This window comes from Salvelinus alpinus, chromosome 12 (assembly GCF_045679555.1).
Source record: "Salvelinus alpinus chromosome 12, SLU_Salpinus.1, whole genome shotgun sequence".
NCBI lineage: Eukaryota > Metazoa > Chordata > Actinopteri > Salmoniformes > Salmonidae > Salvelinus > Salvelinus alpinus.
Genome location: NC_092097.1, coordinates 19,085,679 through 19,103,370, shown reverse-complemented (window position 1 = coordinate 19,103,370; position 17,692 = coordinate 19,085,679). Strand labels below are relative to the sequence as shown.

The 17,692-nt window shown below is 42.4% G+C and overlaps 1 protein-coding gene across 7 annotated transcripts in view; it reads right to left on the bottom strand.

The window, feature by feature from the left end:
* Window positions 1–16,142, bottom strand: part of LOC139535652 (calcium-dependent secretion activator 1) — a 192,408-nt gene extending 176,266 nt beyond the window's left edge. For 3 of the 7 annotated variants that reach the window (XM_071335273.1, XM_071335275.1, XM_071335276.1), the window contains exon 1: window positions 15,223–16,142. In XM_071335273.1, the coding sequence (XP_071191374.1) occupies window positions 15,223–15,561 (339 nt within the window). In that variant the 5' untranslated portion in view covers window positions 15,562–16,142. The remainder of the gene's footprint in view (window positions 1–15,222) is intronic. The other 4 variants (XM_071335278.1, XM_071335279.1, XM_071335277.1 and 1 more) reach the window with 3 other exon arrangements.
* Between the last annotated feature and the right edge of the window lie 1,550 nt (window positions 16,143–17,692).

Sequence of the window (17,692 nt, the reverse complement as noted above, 5' to 3'; positions counted from 1 at the left end):
AACCCTAGACCCACTCCAATTCGCATACTGCTCCAAAAGATCCACAGATGACGCAATCTCAATCGCACTCCACACTGCCCTTTCCCACCTGGACAAAAGGAACACCTATGTGAGAATGCTGTTCATTGACTACAGCTCAGCATTCAAAACCATAGTGCCCACAAAACGTATCACTAAGCTAAGGATCCTGGGACTAAACACCTCCCTATGCAACTGGACCATGGCCGCTCCCAGGATCCAGTTGTGTAGGCAACAACACATCTGCCACGCTGATCCTCAATAACGGGGCCCCTCAGGGGTGCGTACTTAGTCCCGTTCCTGTACTCCCTGTTCACCCATGAATCATTAAGTTTGCTGATGACACAACAGCGGTAGGCCTGATCACCGACAACGTGGAGACAGCCTATAGGGAGGAGGTCAGAGACCTGGCAGTGTGGTGCCAGGACAACAACCTCTCCTTCAATGTGAGCAAGACAAAGGAGATGATTGTGGACTACAGGAAAAGGAGGGCCGAACAGGCCCCCATTAACATCGATGGGGCTGTAGTGGAGCTGGTCGAGAGTTTCAAGTTCCTTGGTGTCCACATCACCAACAAATTATCATGGTCCAAACACACCAAGACTGTTGTAAAGAGGGCACAACAACACCCTTTACTCCTCAGGAGAATGAAAAGATTTAGCATGAGTCCCCATGAGTCCCTCTCCTCAAAAAGTTCTACAGCTGCACCATCAAGAGCATCCTGACCGGTTGCATCACCGCCTGGTATGGCAACTGCTTGGCATCCGAACGCAAGGTGCTACAGAGGGTAGTGCGTACGGCCCAATACATCACTGGGGCCAAGGTTCATGCCATCAGGACCTATGTACTAGGCGGTGTCAGAGGAAGGCCCAAAAATTTGTCAAAGACTCCAGTCACCCAAGTCATAGACTGTTCTCTCTGCTACCGCACGGCAAGCGGTTCCGGAGCGCCAAGTCTAGGTTCAAAAGGCTCCTTAACAGCTTCTACCCCTAAGCCATAAGACTGCTGAACAATTAATAAATTGGCCACCCGGAGTATTTACATTGACCCCCCCCCACACACACTTTGTTTTTACAGTGCTGCTACTCGCTGTTTATTAACTATGCATAGTCACTTTACCCCTACCCACATGTACAAATGACCTCGACTAACCTGTACCCCTGCACATTGACTCGCTACCGGTACCCCCTGTATATAGCCTTGTTATTGTTATGTAATTTTGTGTGTTACTTTTTACTTTAGTTTATTTAGTAAATCTTTTCTTAACTATTTCTTGAACTGCATTTTTGGTTAAGGGCTTGTAAGTAAGCATTTCACGGTAAGGTCTACACTTGTTGTATTCGGCGCATGTGACAAATAAAATTGGATTTGATTTGAGATGAGGTAATGTCCCAAAGGTAATGGTGAGAGACAGCTGAGCCTCCAGCCCTGCATATTGGTCTAATGGAGCTATCCACAATGACTTCATGAGAAAAAAATTTGTTAAAGCGATCCAATTTGTTCCTGGGAGAAATTACATGTTTTCCTGAAACTGAACCAACAAAGAGTTTAGTGATCGGGAACACAAGATAGGATATTTTGAGATTGATGTTAAGAGATCAGATCAGAGTGAGTTCATTGAGTCGGGTCAGGTCAGACCAGGGTCACACCCGTTACTGTTACTTCATTGTGTCGGGTCAGGTCAGACCAGGGTCACATCCGTTACTCTGACTTCATTGATTCGGGTAAGGTCAGACCAGGGTCACAACCCAGTTACTGTATAGTCGCCAGCTCATTCAAGGATCAACAGCAGTAATTAACTGCCCTTTATCTTACGGTGGACCATTGTTTGACATGGACCACCATGTGTCCATATACTCATTACAGTAATGTGGTGAAGATACTTTAAGTGTCCAAATAGACTAATAAGTATGACAACTTATTCCAGGAGAGCTATCCCTCACCACTCATCTCCAGAAAATGTCTGCAAAGAAGAGGCTATAAAAATAAATAGAGTCACACACTATATAAAAGCTCCCAGTAATTTATTGGGTAAACCACCGGCGCTTTGGCATCACTTTGCCTTCTTCAAGGTAATGTAATGAATGTTTGAACCAGAACCACCCATCAGACTGCAGGGTGTCCTTTATGACAGTCACTAGTCTAGAGAATGCCAAATTGTCTAGTGTATTTCATCATACAAGAAAAGGATCATAACATGTTATCACCAGGAGAAATCAGCACCTGCAAAGCCTTGCTTTGGGAATTCCCATTGGAGGTTCTCTTTCAAATACTAGTTTCAATGTATCAAATATGGGGATTCACTGGAGGCGGATCACTATGACGATCCAATCACACAACTTCTGTCGGAGACAGACAGGTCAAGTGGCGAATGTGGTGAGTAAGAGCGCCACTCACCCGTCCTCTGGTAATTCTCACCTTTCTTCCTTGTGGAAGAATCGCTACGGCTCCTGAAGCTCTCCTGAGCATGACTAGAATCCTGTCTTCCTACTTAACTGTTCTCATGCGAACCGCGAGGTTAACGCTGCCGAACAAAGGACCTTACCTCCTGGCTATACTGTTGAGTACTGACTGAAAGGAAAGATTTTGCTTTAAGATAATTTATTTTCTACTTCTCAGTCTTCGGTGTTAGCTAGCATTACATGGCTAGCTATCGAAACTTGATTAGCCCACGCTGCAATGCTTAAGCTAACTTGGCTAGCTCGCTGGAAAGCAAGCAAACCACATTCCTACTTGCACATACGTTAGTTAGTATTAGCTTCCTTTTCTCGTCTAGTCTAATCTACGTTCATTTGGTTGTGTTAACTTGCCCAACCGACTTAGCCTCACGGCTCCACGGTCGTGGGAGAACACCTACCTGAAGCAGAACTCTGCCACCACACAGTTCCCTTCAGCTAGCACTGTGCTGGCTACAGCACACCTTAGCCACAAGGTAGCTGCTAGCTAGCCAACCCACACAAGCATCCCTACCTGCACACATGGTAGCATTGCTAGCTCTCTTTTCTCATCTAGTTAACCTACGTCCACTCGTTGGGTTAGTTAGATCGACTGGTTTAGCCTCACGGCTTCTCCTTTGAGATACTTTACCAACCCGAAGTCGAACCTTGCCCCACGCAGTCCCCTTCGGGTAGCACTGTGCTAGCTACAGCACACCTTAGCCACAGGGTAGCTGCTAGCTAGTTAATGCCTTACAAGCCTCGTGGCTATAGCGTTCACTTTGTGCTCAAGCTAGCTAGTTATTAGCCTTGTGGCTTTTTTCCTAACTTGCTTAAGCCTATTCAGAGCCTTCCACGTAATACGTTGTTTTTTACAACATGCGTCTCTATATTAGCAAGCCTTGTTCCATATAATGGCCACTGCTACCCCATCCAAGGGTGAGCCATGCCCAGCACTCGAACCCCCGGCTTGCGGCTCCATGATTGTGAGGAAGGATTTTCACCTACATCAACTGCTTGGGAAGGGAGCATGCTCAGGCAGCACTCGACAACCCTGAGTCCTACGAGCATTGCAAAATGCTGACTAGGGCGGGTTTTGAGGCTCAAAGAAAAGGAAGGCTTTCTCCTGTTAAAAAAATCATTGGGATCCCCAGAGTCCCTTCTACACACCCAGTGTACGGTAACAGGTGGTGCGTTTTTGAGAAGTGGTGTTACCAAGTACAGATCATTCCTTACCTATGTATCGAAGGTTTTATGCTTTCTGCAGGCCCTTTTTGAACAGGGGGAAGGTTTTTTCTCCACTGTTTAGCCTCTATCTCGGCCTGCTATAGGTTTCGACAATAACACAGCAGGAACTTCCTCTGTTATGTCGTTTCATGAAGGGAGCATGTTGTTTCCGCTCAGTATCCAAGCCCTCCAAGCATCTTCGGACCGGCCAATTGTGCTTGAGGCTATTTCACTGCAGCATTTTTTGATATGAAAAGCATGGAGATAATATCTTTCCCGAGTGGCACAGCGGTCTAAGGCACTGCACCGCAGTGCTATATGTGTCACTACAGACCCTGGTTCGATCCCAGGCTGTATCACAACTGGCTGTGATCGGACAGCGCACAATTGGCCCAGTGTCGTCTGGGTTAGGGGAGGGTTTGGCTGGGGTAGGCTGTCATTGTAAATAAGAAGTTGTTCTTAACTAATTTGCCTAGTTAAATAAAGGATTGAAAAAAAAAATCTCTCCTTCTTACTGTCCTACTAATGGCCCTTACGTCTGCATAGCGAGTGAATGAGCTGCACGTAGTGTTCACCATTCATGCCTACAACAGCCCCAGGGTTATCCAAGGTGACCTTGTTACATAACACTGCCTTCATGCCTAAGGTCAATAAATATTTAATGTCTCACCTTAGAGATTGTGGCTTTCTACCCGCCGTCCTTCACCTCTACGGAAGAAGAGCGTCTCCATCGTTTATGTCCAGTACGCATTTACTTGGATATGAGAGTTTTACACAAGGGCGACCAACTCTTCGTTTCTTGGGCACCTACTGTACCTCCCTGCAAGGGAAGGCCCCTCTCTCGTCAACGGATAGCGGAAACTATTATATGTACTTATAATAGCAAAGGTTTACAGCCCCCGGAGAGCCTGAGAGCTCATTCCATCATAGGTATGGCTACCTCTTGGGCACTGTTTACAGGCATCTCTTTACATGAGATTTGCGATGCGACATGTCGGGCCGCTCCTCATTCGTTTATGAGGTTTTACCGACTGGAAGTCACTGCACCTCTGTTGGCGCATACTGTCCTCAGTGTCGGAGCCTCTGAGGGGTAATGCTGTTGGGACTATCATGGCTTCGGAGAGCATGTCGGAGACACGGGAGTTGGCCATATTCCCATAAGTATTTGCAAGAGAACTTAATGTTACTTTCATCACCCTGGTTCTCTGATAATATGAGTGAGATGTATCATTGCATGCCCCTGCTCCCTAGCAAATCCCCATATGTGATACATTTCACTCATATTATCAAAGATCCGGGGTTACGAAAGTAACCTAGAGTTTACTCCTCCTGAGACCCAGAAATAAATTTTTGTCCACTCTAATGGACATTAGAGGCCATACATGCCAGTGTGTTAAGTCATGTTGTACCATTAAGAGGACATTCTGGGCTTTTCAATAATATCACGTGTGGGGGTGTGACCTGGATAACTTTGTTGTTTATATATTTAAATATATGGTGTGGAAATACATTTTGTCAGCATCCTGTGGTAGCTAGTAAAATATATTACAAAATGTATTTCATAAATATGGTCACATCTAAAACACAAAATATAATGTAATTACCTCTGTGAAAATAATGAATTTGAAAATCAAATCGATACATACAATGCAGAATCCTTCACCTCCAGGGTCAATTTTAAGACTCACAAGTTGACAGTTACCTTAGTTAGGTTCTAAATAAACGGAGTAAAAACTCACAGACAACTAGTAAAGCTCAAACCAAGTTTATTCACCCACTGGGTCACACAGCTGCATAAGACAAAGACATATTCACACAAGCACTGGTATTTAAACCTTCCTCCTATGCTGAGTCTCCTCCTTACACATCTGAACAGCCAATACATCTCTGTTGCTAGACAGGACTTTAGTGATGTCTGTTCTTTCTCACTTCATCTGACCTGACCTCAGCCCAAATTCCTCACTTCTCACCAACTCACGCCTGTCCTGTTGACTTGTACCAGACTGTTGCCCTTCTCCGTTCCATAGGATACTGGATGTCTAACAATAACATATTCTGACTAAATGTAAATGAGTCAATGAAAACTTTCCTTGCAAGAAGATGAATTAGAGTTGAATGTTTATGAACATACTTAAAATTGATACTTACAATTCAGATTCCTTCACACTCAGTGTTAATTTTCAGACTTACAAGTTGACAGTCCCTGTGGATAATGCAGAGACAGAGAGTCAGTGAAATTATTCACACAAGATGAAAAATAAATAAATAAGGGGTTAATGTTCGTCAACAGATTTGAACTTAATTGGGAACTAGCTAGCTAAATTATACAAAAGACTACTTATATTGGATGGGTCTGTCCATAGGCAGCTGAGGCTCAAGACCAGAAGGATCCACTGCAGGAGGGGAAAATAGGAATATATTTTGCTAAAAATAATCTAGCTAGCTAGCCAGTTCTAACAGACAACCGACCCTTACTAAAGCTAACTAAGTTAGCTAGCTAGCTAGCTAGCTAGCTTGCAACACATTGCTTGGCTAACCAAGACCATTTAACAATTATTTTGTATTTTGTTACATAATAATAATAATAATTCTACTGAACTCTACTCAATTTTCATTTTCAAAAACAAATCTTACCTTGGTCAGCTAGCTGTATTAGCAATCTCAATGAAAACTCTTGCTTGCAGTTGATGAAATTATCTTCTTCCTCTGTCACTCACCGGGTTAAAAACATATTCATTTAAATCAATGTTTTGAATGTATAATCAAATACATCCCTGTTTACATCCCTGTTAGTGAGCAATTATCCTTTACCAATATAACCCATCCACATGACAGGTGTGGCTAATAAAGAAGCTGATTAATCAGCATGATTATTACACGGGTGCACCTTCTGCTGGGGACAATAAAAGACCACTAAAATGTGCAGCTTTGTCACACAACACAATGCCACAGATGTCTCAAGTTTTGAGGAAGTGTGTAATTGGAATGCTGACTGCAGGAATGTCCACCAGAGCTGTTGCCAGAGAATTGAATGTTCATTTCTCTACTATAAGCCACCTCCAACGTCGTTTTAGAGAATTTGGCAATACATCAAACCGGCCTCACAACCGCAGACCACATGTAACCACGCCAGCCCAGGACCTCCACATCCGGCTTCTTCACCTGCAGGATTGTCTGAGGAGGGGGAGGGAGGTGCTGAGGATTATTTATGTCTGTATTTCTGTCTTTTTCCACATTTGTGGGGGAACTTGTGCTGGGCCTGGCTCCCCAGTGGGTGAACCTGGCTCCCAACTGGGTGGGCCTATGCCCTCCCAGGCCCACCCCTGCCCAGTCATGTGAAATACATAGATTAGGGCCTAATGAATTTGTTTAAATTGATTGATTTCCTTCTATGAAGTGTAACTCAGTAAAATCTTTGAAATTGTTGCATGTTGTGCTTATATTTTTTTGGACACGTTTGCTCACCACCAACAGAGAACAACTTCCATTACACAATATTATCAATTTAAATGCGTCGCTACTTAAATGCATCGCCTTCTCCAATATTCTCTGGCAAAAGCTATGGTGGACATTCCTGCAGTCAGCATGCCAATTGCACTCTACCTCAAAACTTGAGACATCTGTGGCATTGTGTTGTGTGGCAAAACTGCACATTTTCAAATGGGCTTTTATTGCCCCCAGCACAAGGTGCACAAGTGTAATGATCATGCTGTTTAATCAGCTTCTTGATATGCCACACGTGTCAGGTGGACGGATTATCTTGGCAAATGAGAAAGGCACACTAACAGGGTTATAAACAAAATTCTGCACAAAATTTGAGAGAAATAAGCTTTTTGTGCGTATGGTAAATTTATGGGATTTTCAAATCAGCTAATGGAACCAAATTGTACATGTTGCATTTATACTGATATCCCCTATATATATATACATACAGTACCAGTACCATACATACAGTACCAGTACCAGTGGACACACCTACTCATTCAAGGGTTTTTCTTTATTTTTACTGTTTTCTACATTGTAGAATAATCAAAACTATGACATCAAAACTATGAAATAACACATATGGAGTCATGTAGTAACCAAAAAGTGTTAAACAAATCAAAATATATTTTATATTTGAGATTCTTCAAATTAGCCACTCTTTGCCTTTGACAGCTTTGCACACTCTTGGCATTCTCTCCACCAGCTTCCCATGGAATGCTTTTCCAACAGTCTTGAAGGAGTTCCCACATATGCTAAGCACTTGTAGGCTGCTTTTCCTTCACTCTGCAGTCCAACTCATCCCAAACCATCTCAATTGGGTTGAGGTTGGGTGATTGTGGAGGCCTGGTCATCTGATGCATTACTACATCCCTCTCCTTCTTGGTCAAATAGGCCTTCCACAGCCTGGAGGTGTGTTGGGTCATTGTCCTGTTGAAAAACAAATGATAGTCCCACTAAACGCAAACCAGATGTCGCCATCACATCTGGTTTGCGCCAATAAAAAGAAAAGATTAAGATGGGCAAAAGAACACAGACACTGGACAGAGGAACTCTGCCTAGAAGGCCAGCATCCCAGAGTTGCCTCTTCACTGTTGACGTTGAGACTGGTGTTTTGCGGGTACTATTTAATGAAGCTGCCAGTTGAGGACTTGTGAGGCGTCTGTTTCTCAAACCAAACACTCTAATGTACTTGTCCTCTTGCTCAGTTGTGCACCGGGGCCTCCCACTCCTATTTCTATTCTGGTTAGAGCCAGTTTGTACTGTTCTGTGAAGGGAGTAGTACACAGCGTTGTACGAGATCTTCAGTTTCTTGGCAATTTCTCGCATGGAATAGCCTTCATTTCTCAGAAAAAGAATACACTGACAAGTTTTAGAAGAAAGTCCTTTGTTTCTGGCCATTTTCAGCCTGTACTCGAACCCAGAAATTCTGATGCTCCAGATACTCAACTAGTCTAAAGAAGGCCAGTTTTATTGCTTCTTTAATCAGTACAACAGTTTTCAGCTGTGCTAACTTAATTGCAAAAGGGTTTTCTAATGATCAATTAGCCTTTTAAAATTATAAACTTGGATTAGCTAACACAACGTGCCATTGAAACACAGGAGTGTGTTCGAGTGTCGCCCGATCGTAGCGGGTGAAGTATGGTTTCAACATGTTGACATGACAAAGCTGGGTTTTTATCCTACTCTCCGGTGTGGCGATGATGTAATCATCAGGAGGCAGTTACTCGGGCTTTGTAGATGAACACATACAAATGTAGCTTTCTGCGCATATAAAGTGAGGTCCAACCTACCATTTGGTACAAGGTGCAATGGTGGGTGAGTGACTTGGCATTTGTAATAAAGCACAAGGATGCATGATAAACAGAGTCCAGTCTCTGTAAGACGGAGGAGGCTGCATGCATATACAACAAGTCACCATGATCAATTACAGAGGGAAAAGTAGCATGAACAAGCTTCTTTTTAGCCATAAGCGGGAAGCAAGCCTTATTACGAAAATAAAAACCCAATTTCAATTTAAGCTTCCTCACAAGATTTTCCATACGAACTTTAAAAGACAACTTGTCATCCAACCATATACCTAGGTATTTGTAGGATGACACTTTTTCAATGGATAAGCCACCAGATGTGACAATGCTAACCTTCTCTGGCTGAGTGCAAGCTCTGGTAAAGGTCATGAATTTAGTTTTTTTGTACATACAAGACTAGTTTGAGACCATAAAGGGAGGCCTGCAGTGACTGAAAAGTAGTCTGGAGCTCTTCAACAGCCTGAACCAGAGAAGGAGCACATGAATATATGACTCTATCATCTGCATATAGATGCAACTTTGCCGGTTGCATCCCATTTCCCGAAACATTAATAAAAATTGAGAACAACACAGGAGCTAAAACGGAACACTGGGGCACACCTCTATTAATCTCAAGAAAGCTAGACTTGTGATTGTCAGTATATACACATTGTGTTCTGTCAGACAGATCGTTCCTCAACCAATTTACTGCCCCTTCACTGAGACCAATGTTACTGAGTCTAGCTAGCAACAATTCATGGTCAACTGAATCAAACGCCTTTGATAAATCAACAAACAGAGCAGCACAATGTTGCTTTTATCAAGTGCCACTGCCATAGCTGCAGTTGTGGTGCTGTGCCCCGATCTAAAGCAAGACTGAACCCCGCTGAGTATGTTCTTTTCAATTAAGAAGGTTTTTAACTGTGAACTCACTAGGGATTCATAGACTTTGGCCAGGACAGGGAGTTTGGAGATAGGATGATAGTTATTAGCATCTGAGGGATCTCCATTCTTTAGCAGTGGGAGGTCATGAGCTGATTTCCAAATGCTGGGTATGGAATTGTTCAACAGACAAATGTGATCCACAGGTTCAGTAATAATAGCAGCTGCTACCTTTAAGAGGTAGGGATCCAGGTTATCTGGACCTGCAAACTTTTTAGTGTCTGTTGCCTTTAGTGCTTTAAAGACCTCAGCATCAGAAACAGGCTCATGTCACGTTCTGACCAATGTTCTTGTGTGTTTTGCTTGTTTTAGTGTTGGTCAGGACGTGAGCTGGGTGGGCATTCTATGTTGTGTGTCTAGTTTGTCTGTTTCTGTGTTCGGCCTAATATGGTTCTCAATCAGAGGCAGCTGTCAATCGTTGTCCGTGATTGGGAATCATATATAGGTGGCTTGTTTTGTGTTGGGGATTTGTGGGTGGTTGTTTCCTGTCTCTGTGTTTTCTCTGCACCAGATAGGGCTGTATCGGTAAGCCACATTTGTTATTTTGTATTTGTTTAGTGTTCAGTATTTTCGTAATTAAGATCATGTTGAACACGAGCTACACTGCGTCTTGGTCCGATCCCTGCTACACCTCCTCTTCTCATGAAGAGAGGGAAGGCTGCCGTTACAGCTCAAAGTTAAAATGGTTATCTTGGGGTATGTCTCTATAAGCTTGGCATATCAGGGTACTGGAATTTTTGCCCATTCTTCAAGGCAAAACTGCTCCAGTTCCTTCAAGTTGGATTGGTTCAGCTGGTGTACAGCAATCTAAGTCATACCACAGTTTCTCAATTGGATTGACGTCTGGGCTTTGACTAGGCCATTTTTTTATTTTTATTTTTTTATTTTACCTTTATTTAACTAGGCAAGTCAGTTAAGAACAAATTCTTATTTTCAATGACGGCCTAGGAACAGTGGGTTAACTGCCTGTTCAGGGGCAGAACGACAGATTTGTACCTTGTCAGCTCGGGGATTTGAACTTGCAACCTTTCGGTTACTAGTCCAACGCTCTAACCACTAGGCTACCCTGCCGCCCCATTCCAAGACATTTAAATGTTTCCCCTTCAACCACTCGAGTGTTGCTTTAGCAGTATGCTCAGGATCATTCTCCTGCTGGAAGGTGGACAAATCCTCAAATCTCTGGTAGATTGAAACAGGTTTCCCTCAAGAATCTCCCTGTATTTAGTGCCATCCAACATTCCTTCAATTCTGACCAGTTTCCCAGTCTCTGCAGATGAAAAACATCCCCACAGCATGATGCTGCCACCACCATGCTTCACTGTGGGGATGCTGTTCTCAGGGTGATGGGAGTTGTTGGGTTTGAGCCAGACATTTTCCTTGTTGGCCGAAAAGCTAAATTTTAGTCTCATCTGACCAGAGTACCTTCTTCCATATGTTTGGGGATTCTCCCCCATGCCTTTTGGCGAATACCAAACGTGTTTGCTTATTTTTTTCTTTAAGCTAAGCCTTTTTTCTAGCCACTCTTCCATAAAGCCCAGCTCTGTGGAGTGTACAGCTTAAAGTGGTCCTATGGACAGATACTCCAATGTCCGCTGTGGAGCTTTGCAGCTCCAAGCCGCTTGCTTGGTGGTGCCCCTTGCTTAGTGGTGTTGCAGACTCTGGGGCCTTTCAGAACAGGTGTATATATAATGAGATCATGTGACAGATCATGTGACAGTTAGTTAAATAAAGTCAACCTGTGTGCAATCTAATTATGTGACTTCTGAAGGTAATTGGTTGCACCAGATTTTATTTAGTGGCTTCATAGCAAAGGGGGTGAATACACATGCACACCACTTTTCAGTTTTTTATTTCTTTTTCGAAACAAGTTATTTTTTTCATTTCACTTCACCAATTTGTACTATTTTATGTACGTCCATTACATGAAATTCAAATAAAAATCTATTTAAACCCTTGTTGTAATGCAACAAAATAGGAAAAACGCCAAGGGGGATGAATACTTTTGCAAGGCACTGTAACTAGCTAGATTTGACAAACATTTAACGCCATAATAACCAGCTAGCTGGATGTGAATGGTATTCATCTAGCTAGCCACCTAGTTGAATATGCAAACAACGTCCTTAACTAATTGTGTAACTTTAATCAAAACTAGCTAGCTAGCCAAATTTAGCTAATAAAATCCAGTTTGTACCACTGACTCATGTGATTTGATTAGCATTAGAACCACAGTGAATATTTTTGGCAGGGAACAGACAAAAATGTACAATAATGACAAAGATGATTATCTAAGCTTATATAACGCATGTGTAATCAACGTTAACCTGCAGCTGCCGGTCAGCTAGCTAGCTAACCAATATGCAGTTGGCTATCTAGCTAACAATATAGCTAGCAAAGCAAATTACGTCATACAGGTGGAACATAAAATGTATGCACTTGTAGCTAGCCACTGTACCATAACGTTAGTCTCTTACCTGTGTATGGATGAATGATTAATGGTAGAAGACTGAAAGTGAAACATTCTCACTCAGCATGAACTTTTTTCAGACTTTCTTGACTGAGTGCGGTGTCGTCGATGAACCAGGTGAATTCAGGGCAACACATTATTGAAAGACGTTGTTTAATTTTGCATGTTGTCCATTATGAAAATATGAGTAATCCAAAGATCTGTCATTATTCAAATAGCCACACTATAACGTGTAGCTAGCTAGCTATTAGCCTAGGGCAGGACATGTTTTTTACAGAAGAAGCCACTCTCTCGTTCTAGCGTAGGAGGGTACGTATGCAAATACAATATGAATATTCAAATACAACATAAATGATCTTTTGTCCATTAAAATCAGATCGCCATGTGACATGCAGCGGACATAAACTCCATCCCACCCAAACAGGCTAAAATTCCAGGCGATTCTTTTACGAAAATCTCGTTTTGACTGCACTGGGCCTTTAAGGAAAACAGCCCTAATGTTGGAAACAAACATCATTATGTTGCTGTCCAGAGTCACATGTATTTATTTTCCAAGCTATAGACATCGTTACAGTTGTTGGTTAGCTCACTAGCAGATTTGAGCCATATTAGCATAGACGTGACATCAGTCAAAACAAGACATGGTATCAAGAACAAGATAAAACTAGCTGAAACGAGTCACCTACCATTCCCCACATGGCAGCTTCTTGTCATTGTTGATTGCTATCTGGCCATCCAGAATCACAACACACGGACTTCTGCCCCATTGAAGCACGCGCATCGTTTTCGTGATGTTGTCAGCTAACCAGTCTATAGCACACAATATTTAACATACCGCAGGTTTTTAAAGGACCAAAGAGTTTGGTCTACTTTGTGTTTTCATTTTTGCCATGGAAAATCGAGTATCACAATATCTCGATACTGGTATTGTCACAAACCTGTCCAGTACACTATTAACGGAAAACTGTAAATTATATGGTGTTTTTTTGTATTATAATCAGTACAAAACTTTTTACTGCAGCATACTGTAAATGATGGGGCATTGTGAGAAAAGGTTGTAGGCGGGGAAATAATTGTATTTTGAATGATACTGTAATTCCATACCACAGAATATTATACCAGGCAAGTCAGTTAAGAACAAATTTTGATTTTCAATTAAGGCCTAGGAACAGTGGGTTAACTGCCTTGTTCAGGGGCAGAATGACAGATTTTTACCTTGTCAGCTTGGGGATTTGATCTTGCAACCTTTCAGTTACTAGTTCAATGCTCTAACCACTAGGCTACCTGCCGGCCCAGAATACAGTACTGTACTGTATTTTTGGAGCGAAAAAAATATTTTGACTACTAGTGAGGGCATGGTATTGTTGTTTCTGTCTCATTAACATACTTTGAGGAGTGCCTTGTAAGAGCTATATTTGTTGCACCCGTGATTGAGAATGCTGTACCAATTTAACTCCTATGTGGCTATAATGCCCCACCAATTAAAAATGGTTAGGGGAAAGATTGGAGTAGCAGCAAGTCCTGAACGTTAAATGATTGAGCATTTTTCTATGTCCTTTTGGTCTGTTTTGCTGTGTAGTCGCTGCCAGTTTGGAAGCCTTTAAGGCCTTTAGAAGTGCAAGTGATATAAATCACAAAATATTCATTAATATGCTCTAATGTTTCTAAACACTTTACTTACCAGCCAACCTGCTTGCATCAATCCCTTGTAGTTACAGTAAAATACTGTGAAATACAAACCCCTCCCCTCAACAAATGTAATTAATTCATCCATTCATTCATTCAATAATTAATTCATTCTGATTACGGTGACATTTACTTTTTTACAGTATAATAAAGTACGTTTTATGGCTTTGTACTGTGTCATTACACAGTACTTACTTTAATACGCTATTTATATTGGGCTCCCAACTGGTGCAGCGGTCTAAGGCACTGCATCTCAGTCGAAGAGGCATCACTACAGTCCCTGGTTCGAATCCAGGCGATATCACATCTGGCCGTGATTGGGAGTCCCATAGGGCGGTGCACAATTGGCCCAGCTTCGTCTGGGGTAGGCCGTCATTGTAAATAAGAAATTGTTCTTAACTGGCTTGCCTGGTTAAAAAATATATTAAAGTTGGTGTGCTGTAATATGAATTACAGAATTTTACTTGCCACCGAGCTGCCTGTAAGCTACTGTCAAAGTCACGATAACCGCTTTACAGTGTATGTACATTAGTCTTGTTAATGGTGTGACTGTAATGTCTCTTGGAGCTGGGCACAGAAACAACAACAAAGCAGCCACAACAGCTAAGGGAAGGGGCTGGAGAAATATAACCACTCTCAAATTCAAAAACAGAACTATGGATGAAAGGACTGACCAACCATTAGATCAAATGTATAGTTTTAACCATGTTTTGAGGATGTACAGTGTTTGTTTACATTTACAGTGTTTACAAAGATAGGAGTAAAACAAGCTTATATTTTGGATTCTGATGGGGTTAGACAGCTAAAGTAATTTATAAGTTATATTCTTCAAGAATCAATGGGTATGCCTATATATCATACATTTAAAAGTATGGAGCAATCACAGATTGTCATTTGAGGAAACGATGTGACAGTGCAACTGGTCACTGACTAGTGTTGCTGTATTGAAATATGCCTTTCCTGGATCTACTGTCTTTCCAACACCAGCAGTAGCAGATGAGCGTTCGAATTGTGCATGTGTGGTTGGCTCTGTTCTAATAATGACTTATGTACCATTCCAAAGCAAGAGGACAGGCAACTAGTTTCATAAGATACTATACGTATATATATATATATGAGATGCTTTTTAAAAGTCATTCAAATTAATTTGTCACTGTTGTGAGTTTATTATTTACAGTACCTTCTGTTGTCGTCTGGCCATGTCGGTGGGTTGCTTGGCATTAAAAGGGTAGGCAATGCAGCGCATCACAAAGACATAGAGCTGGAGCCTCTTCTTTCGCTCTTCCTCCTCCCTCTGCATCTTTTCCAGATCATCTTTCTCCTTCTCGCTGGCCGCCGAGGGGCTGGGGCTGGACGGACAAGCGCTGCTTCCCCGGCTCGAGGGCTGGAGCCCACCAGAACTCTCGGTGGTCCGGCTGGGTGACACCCGTGCTCCCCCGGTCTTTGGTGCCATCACCTCTTTGCCTTCTTCTTCCACTATCTCATCCGCTTCCTCCTCACTGGAAGATGGGTCCAACATGTTGTCGGTCTTGGGTGGAGACTATCTAGACAGGGGAGAAAGCGTAGACCGATGTGTCTCAGTGCCACAGGAGGTTTTTTCGAATAACGACTGCGTTCAGAAACAGGCTATCTGTGTTGCGTTGGCAACGCCAGTGGGGGGAAAAGTCGAAAAAATCCAGATAAACTATATTTAAAACAGGAAATTTCAGTTGAGGAGAGGAATTACGAAAGCGCGCGACTGATGTTGAACGAGAGTAGCTAGTCAAACTGTTCGCACAAAAAGCGATTGAATTCGAACGAAAGAAAATTGTAGTTGCTTAGGCTACGCGTTTTCAGCGTTTTAACTCTCCAGTCAGCTTCGGGGATTTGCTAGGATGCTATCTATGAGAACGGGAAGGAGTCGGATGAAAGATAGAAAGAACGGACAACCATCGACTTTCACTTATTTTCCTGATGCGATTTGTCAATAGAAAACTATCGATGGCCGCTTCCTGCTAAGCATCGCGCGGATTGGGAAGATACAACTGGAAGGTACCGGGAATTGACCGTCGTTCTGAATCAGAAAGCAAATTATAGCGGGGGGTGGGGGTGCAGTTGACGCTGTTGCTGCGACAACCGATTCACTCCATCCACCTGATGATCTGAGACTCGGAGATGCATCTCCAAGGGAGATTTCACCAAATAAGCCTATTTCAACATCATTATTTCTTTATTCATCCTATTCATATTTCAATCCACCAATATCATTTATCCACGTTATCAATTTATCCCTAACACGTGCAATAGTCAGGCTAGAAGTGCATGATTTCATTGACTATTAATTAAATGTTTTTGTTTATGATAGTGCCAATGTTGTATGGTAGCCTAGGCCTTATATAGCCTAGACTTGTCCCTTCTTATTAATAATTAATTATGTAGCCTAGGTAATAGGTTATGCATCAGAATTATTTAATTTTTTTAAATTATGCCTCAGAATTAATGCATCAATCATCAATACTGACAGCATAATATCTGTCCTGGAGCCTCTTTCCATGACTGGTCCTGGGATAATTCCAATCCAACACAGGATAGCTATAATTTCTGTTTAGAGAGGGTGTGGGCCTATATAGCATACTTAATAAAAAAACAATAAAGTGCAGCCTTATGGCCGCGTCCCATCCCTCCAAAGACAGTGCCAACAATTTACCCTTATGGCCAAGGCTTCTGTGGCTTTTTACCATAAATCACAGACAGTGTCACCAGCAAAGCACCCCCACACCATCACACCACCCTCCTCTATGCTTCAAGGTGGGAACCACACATGCTGAGATCTTTCGTTCACCTACTCTGCGTCTCACTAAGACACGGTGTTTGGATCCAAAAATCTCAAATTTGGACTCATCAGACCAAAGAACAGATTTCTACCAGTCTAATATCTATTGCTCGTGTTTCTTGGCCCAAGCAAGTCTCTTCTTCTCATTGGTGTCGTTTAGTAGTGGTTTCTTTGCAGCAATTTGACCATGAAGGCCTGATTCACGTAGTCTCCTCTGAACAGTTGATGTTGAGATGTGTCTGTTACTTGAACTCTGTGAAGCATTTATTTGGGCTGCAATTTCTGAGGCTGGTAACTCTAACACGGAACCCAAACCGGCTGCGCGCGTGCGCCATTGTGCATACATTTATTTTGTCCCCCCACACCAAACGCGATCACGACACGCAGGATAAAATATCAAAACAAACTCTGAACCAATTACATTAATTTAGGGACAGGTCGAAAAGCATTAAACATGTATGGCAATTTAGCTAGCTGGCTTGCACATGCTAGCTAATTTGTCCTTTTTAGCTAGGTTGCACATGCTAGCTAATTTGTCCTGGGATATAAACATTGAGTTGTTATTTTACCTGAAATGCACAAGGTCCTCTACTCCGACAATTAATCCACACATAAAACGGTCAACCGAATCGTTTCTAGTCATCTCTCCTCCTTCCAGGTTTTTTCATCTTTGAATTTATATGGTGATTGGCATCTAAACTTTCATAGTATTACCACGACGACCGTCAAAACAGTTCGTCTTTCAATCACCCACGTGGGTATAACCAATGAGGAAATGGCACGTGGGTACCTGCTTCTATAAACCAATGAGGAGATGGGAGAAGCAGGACTTGCAGCA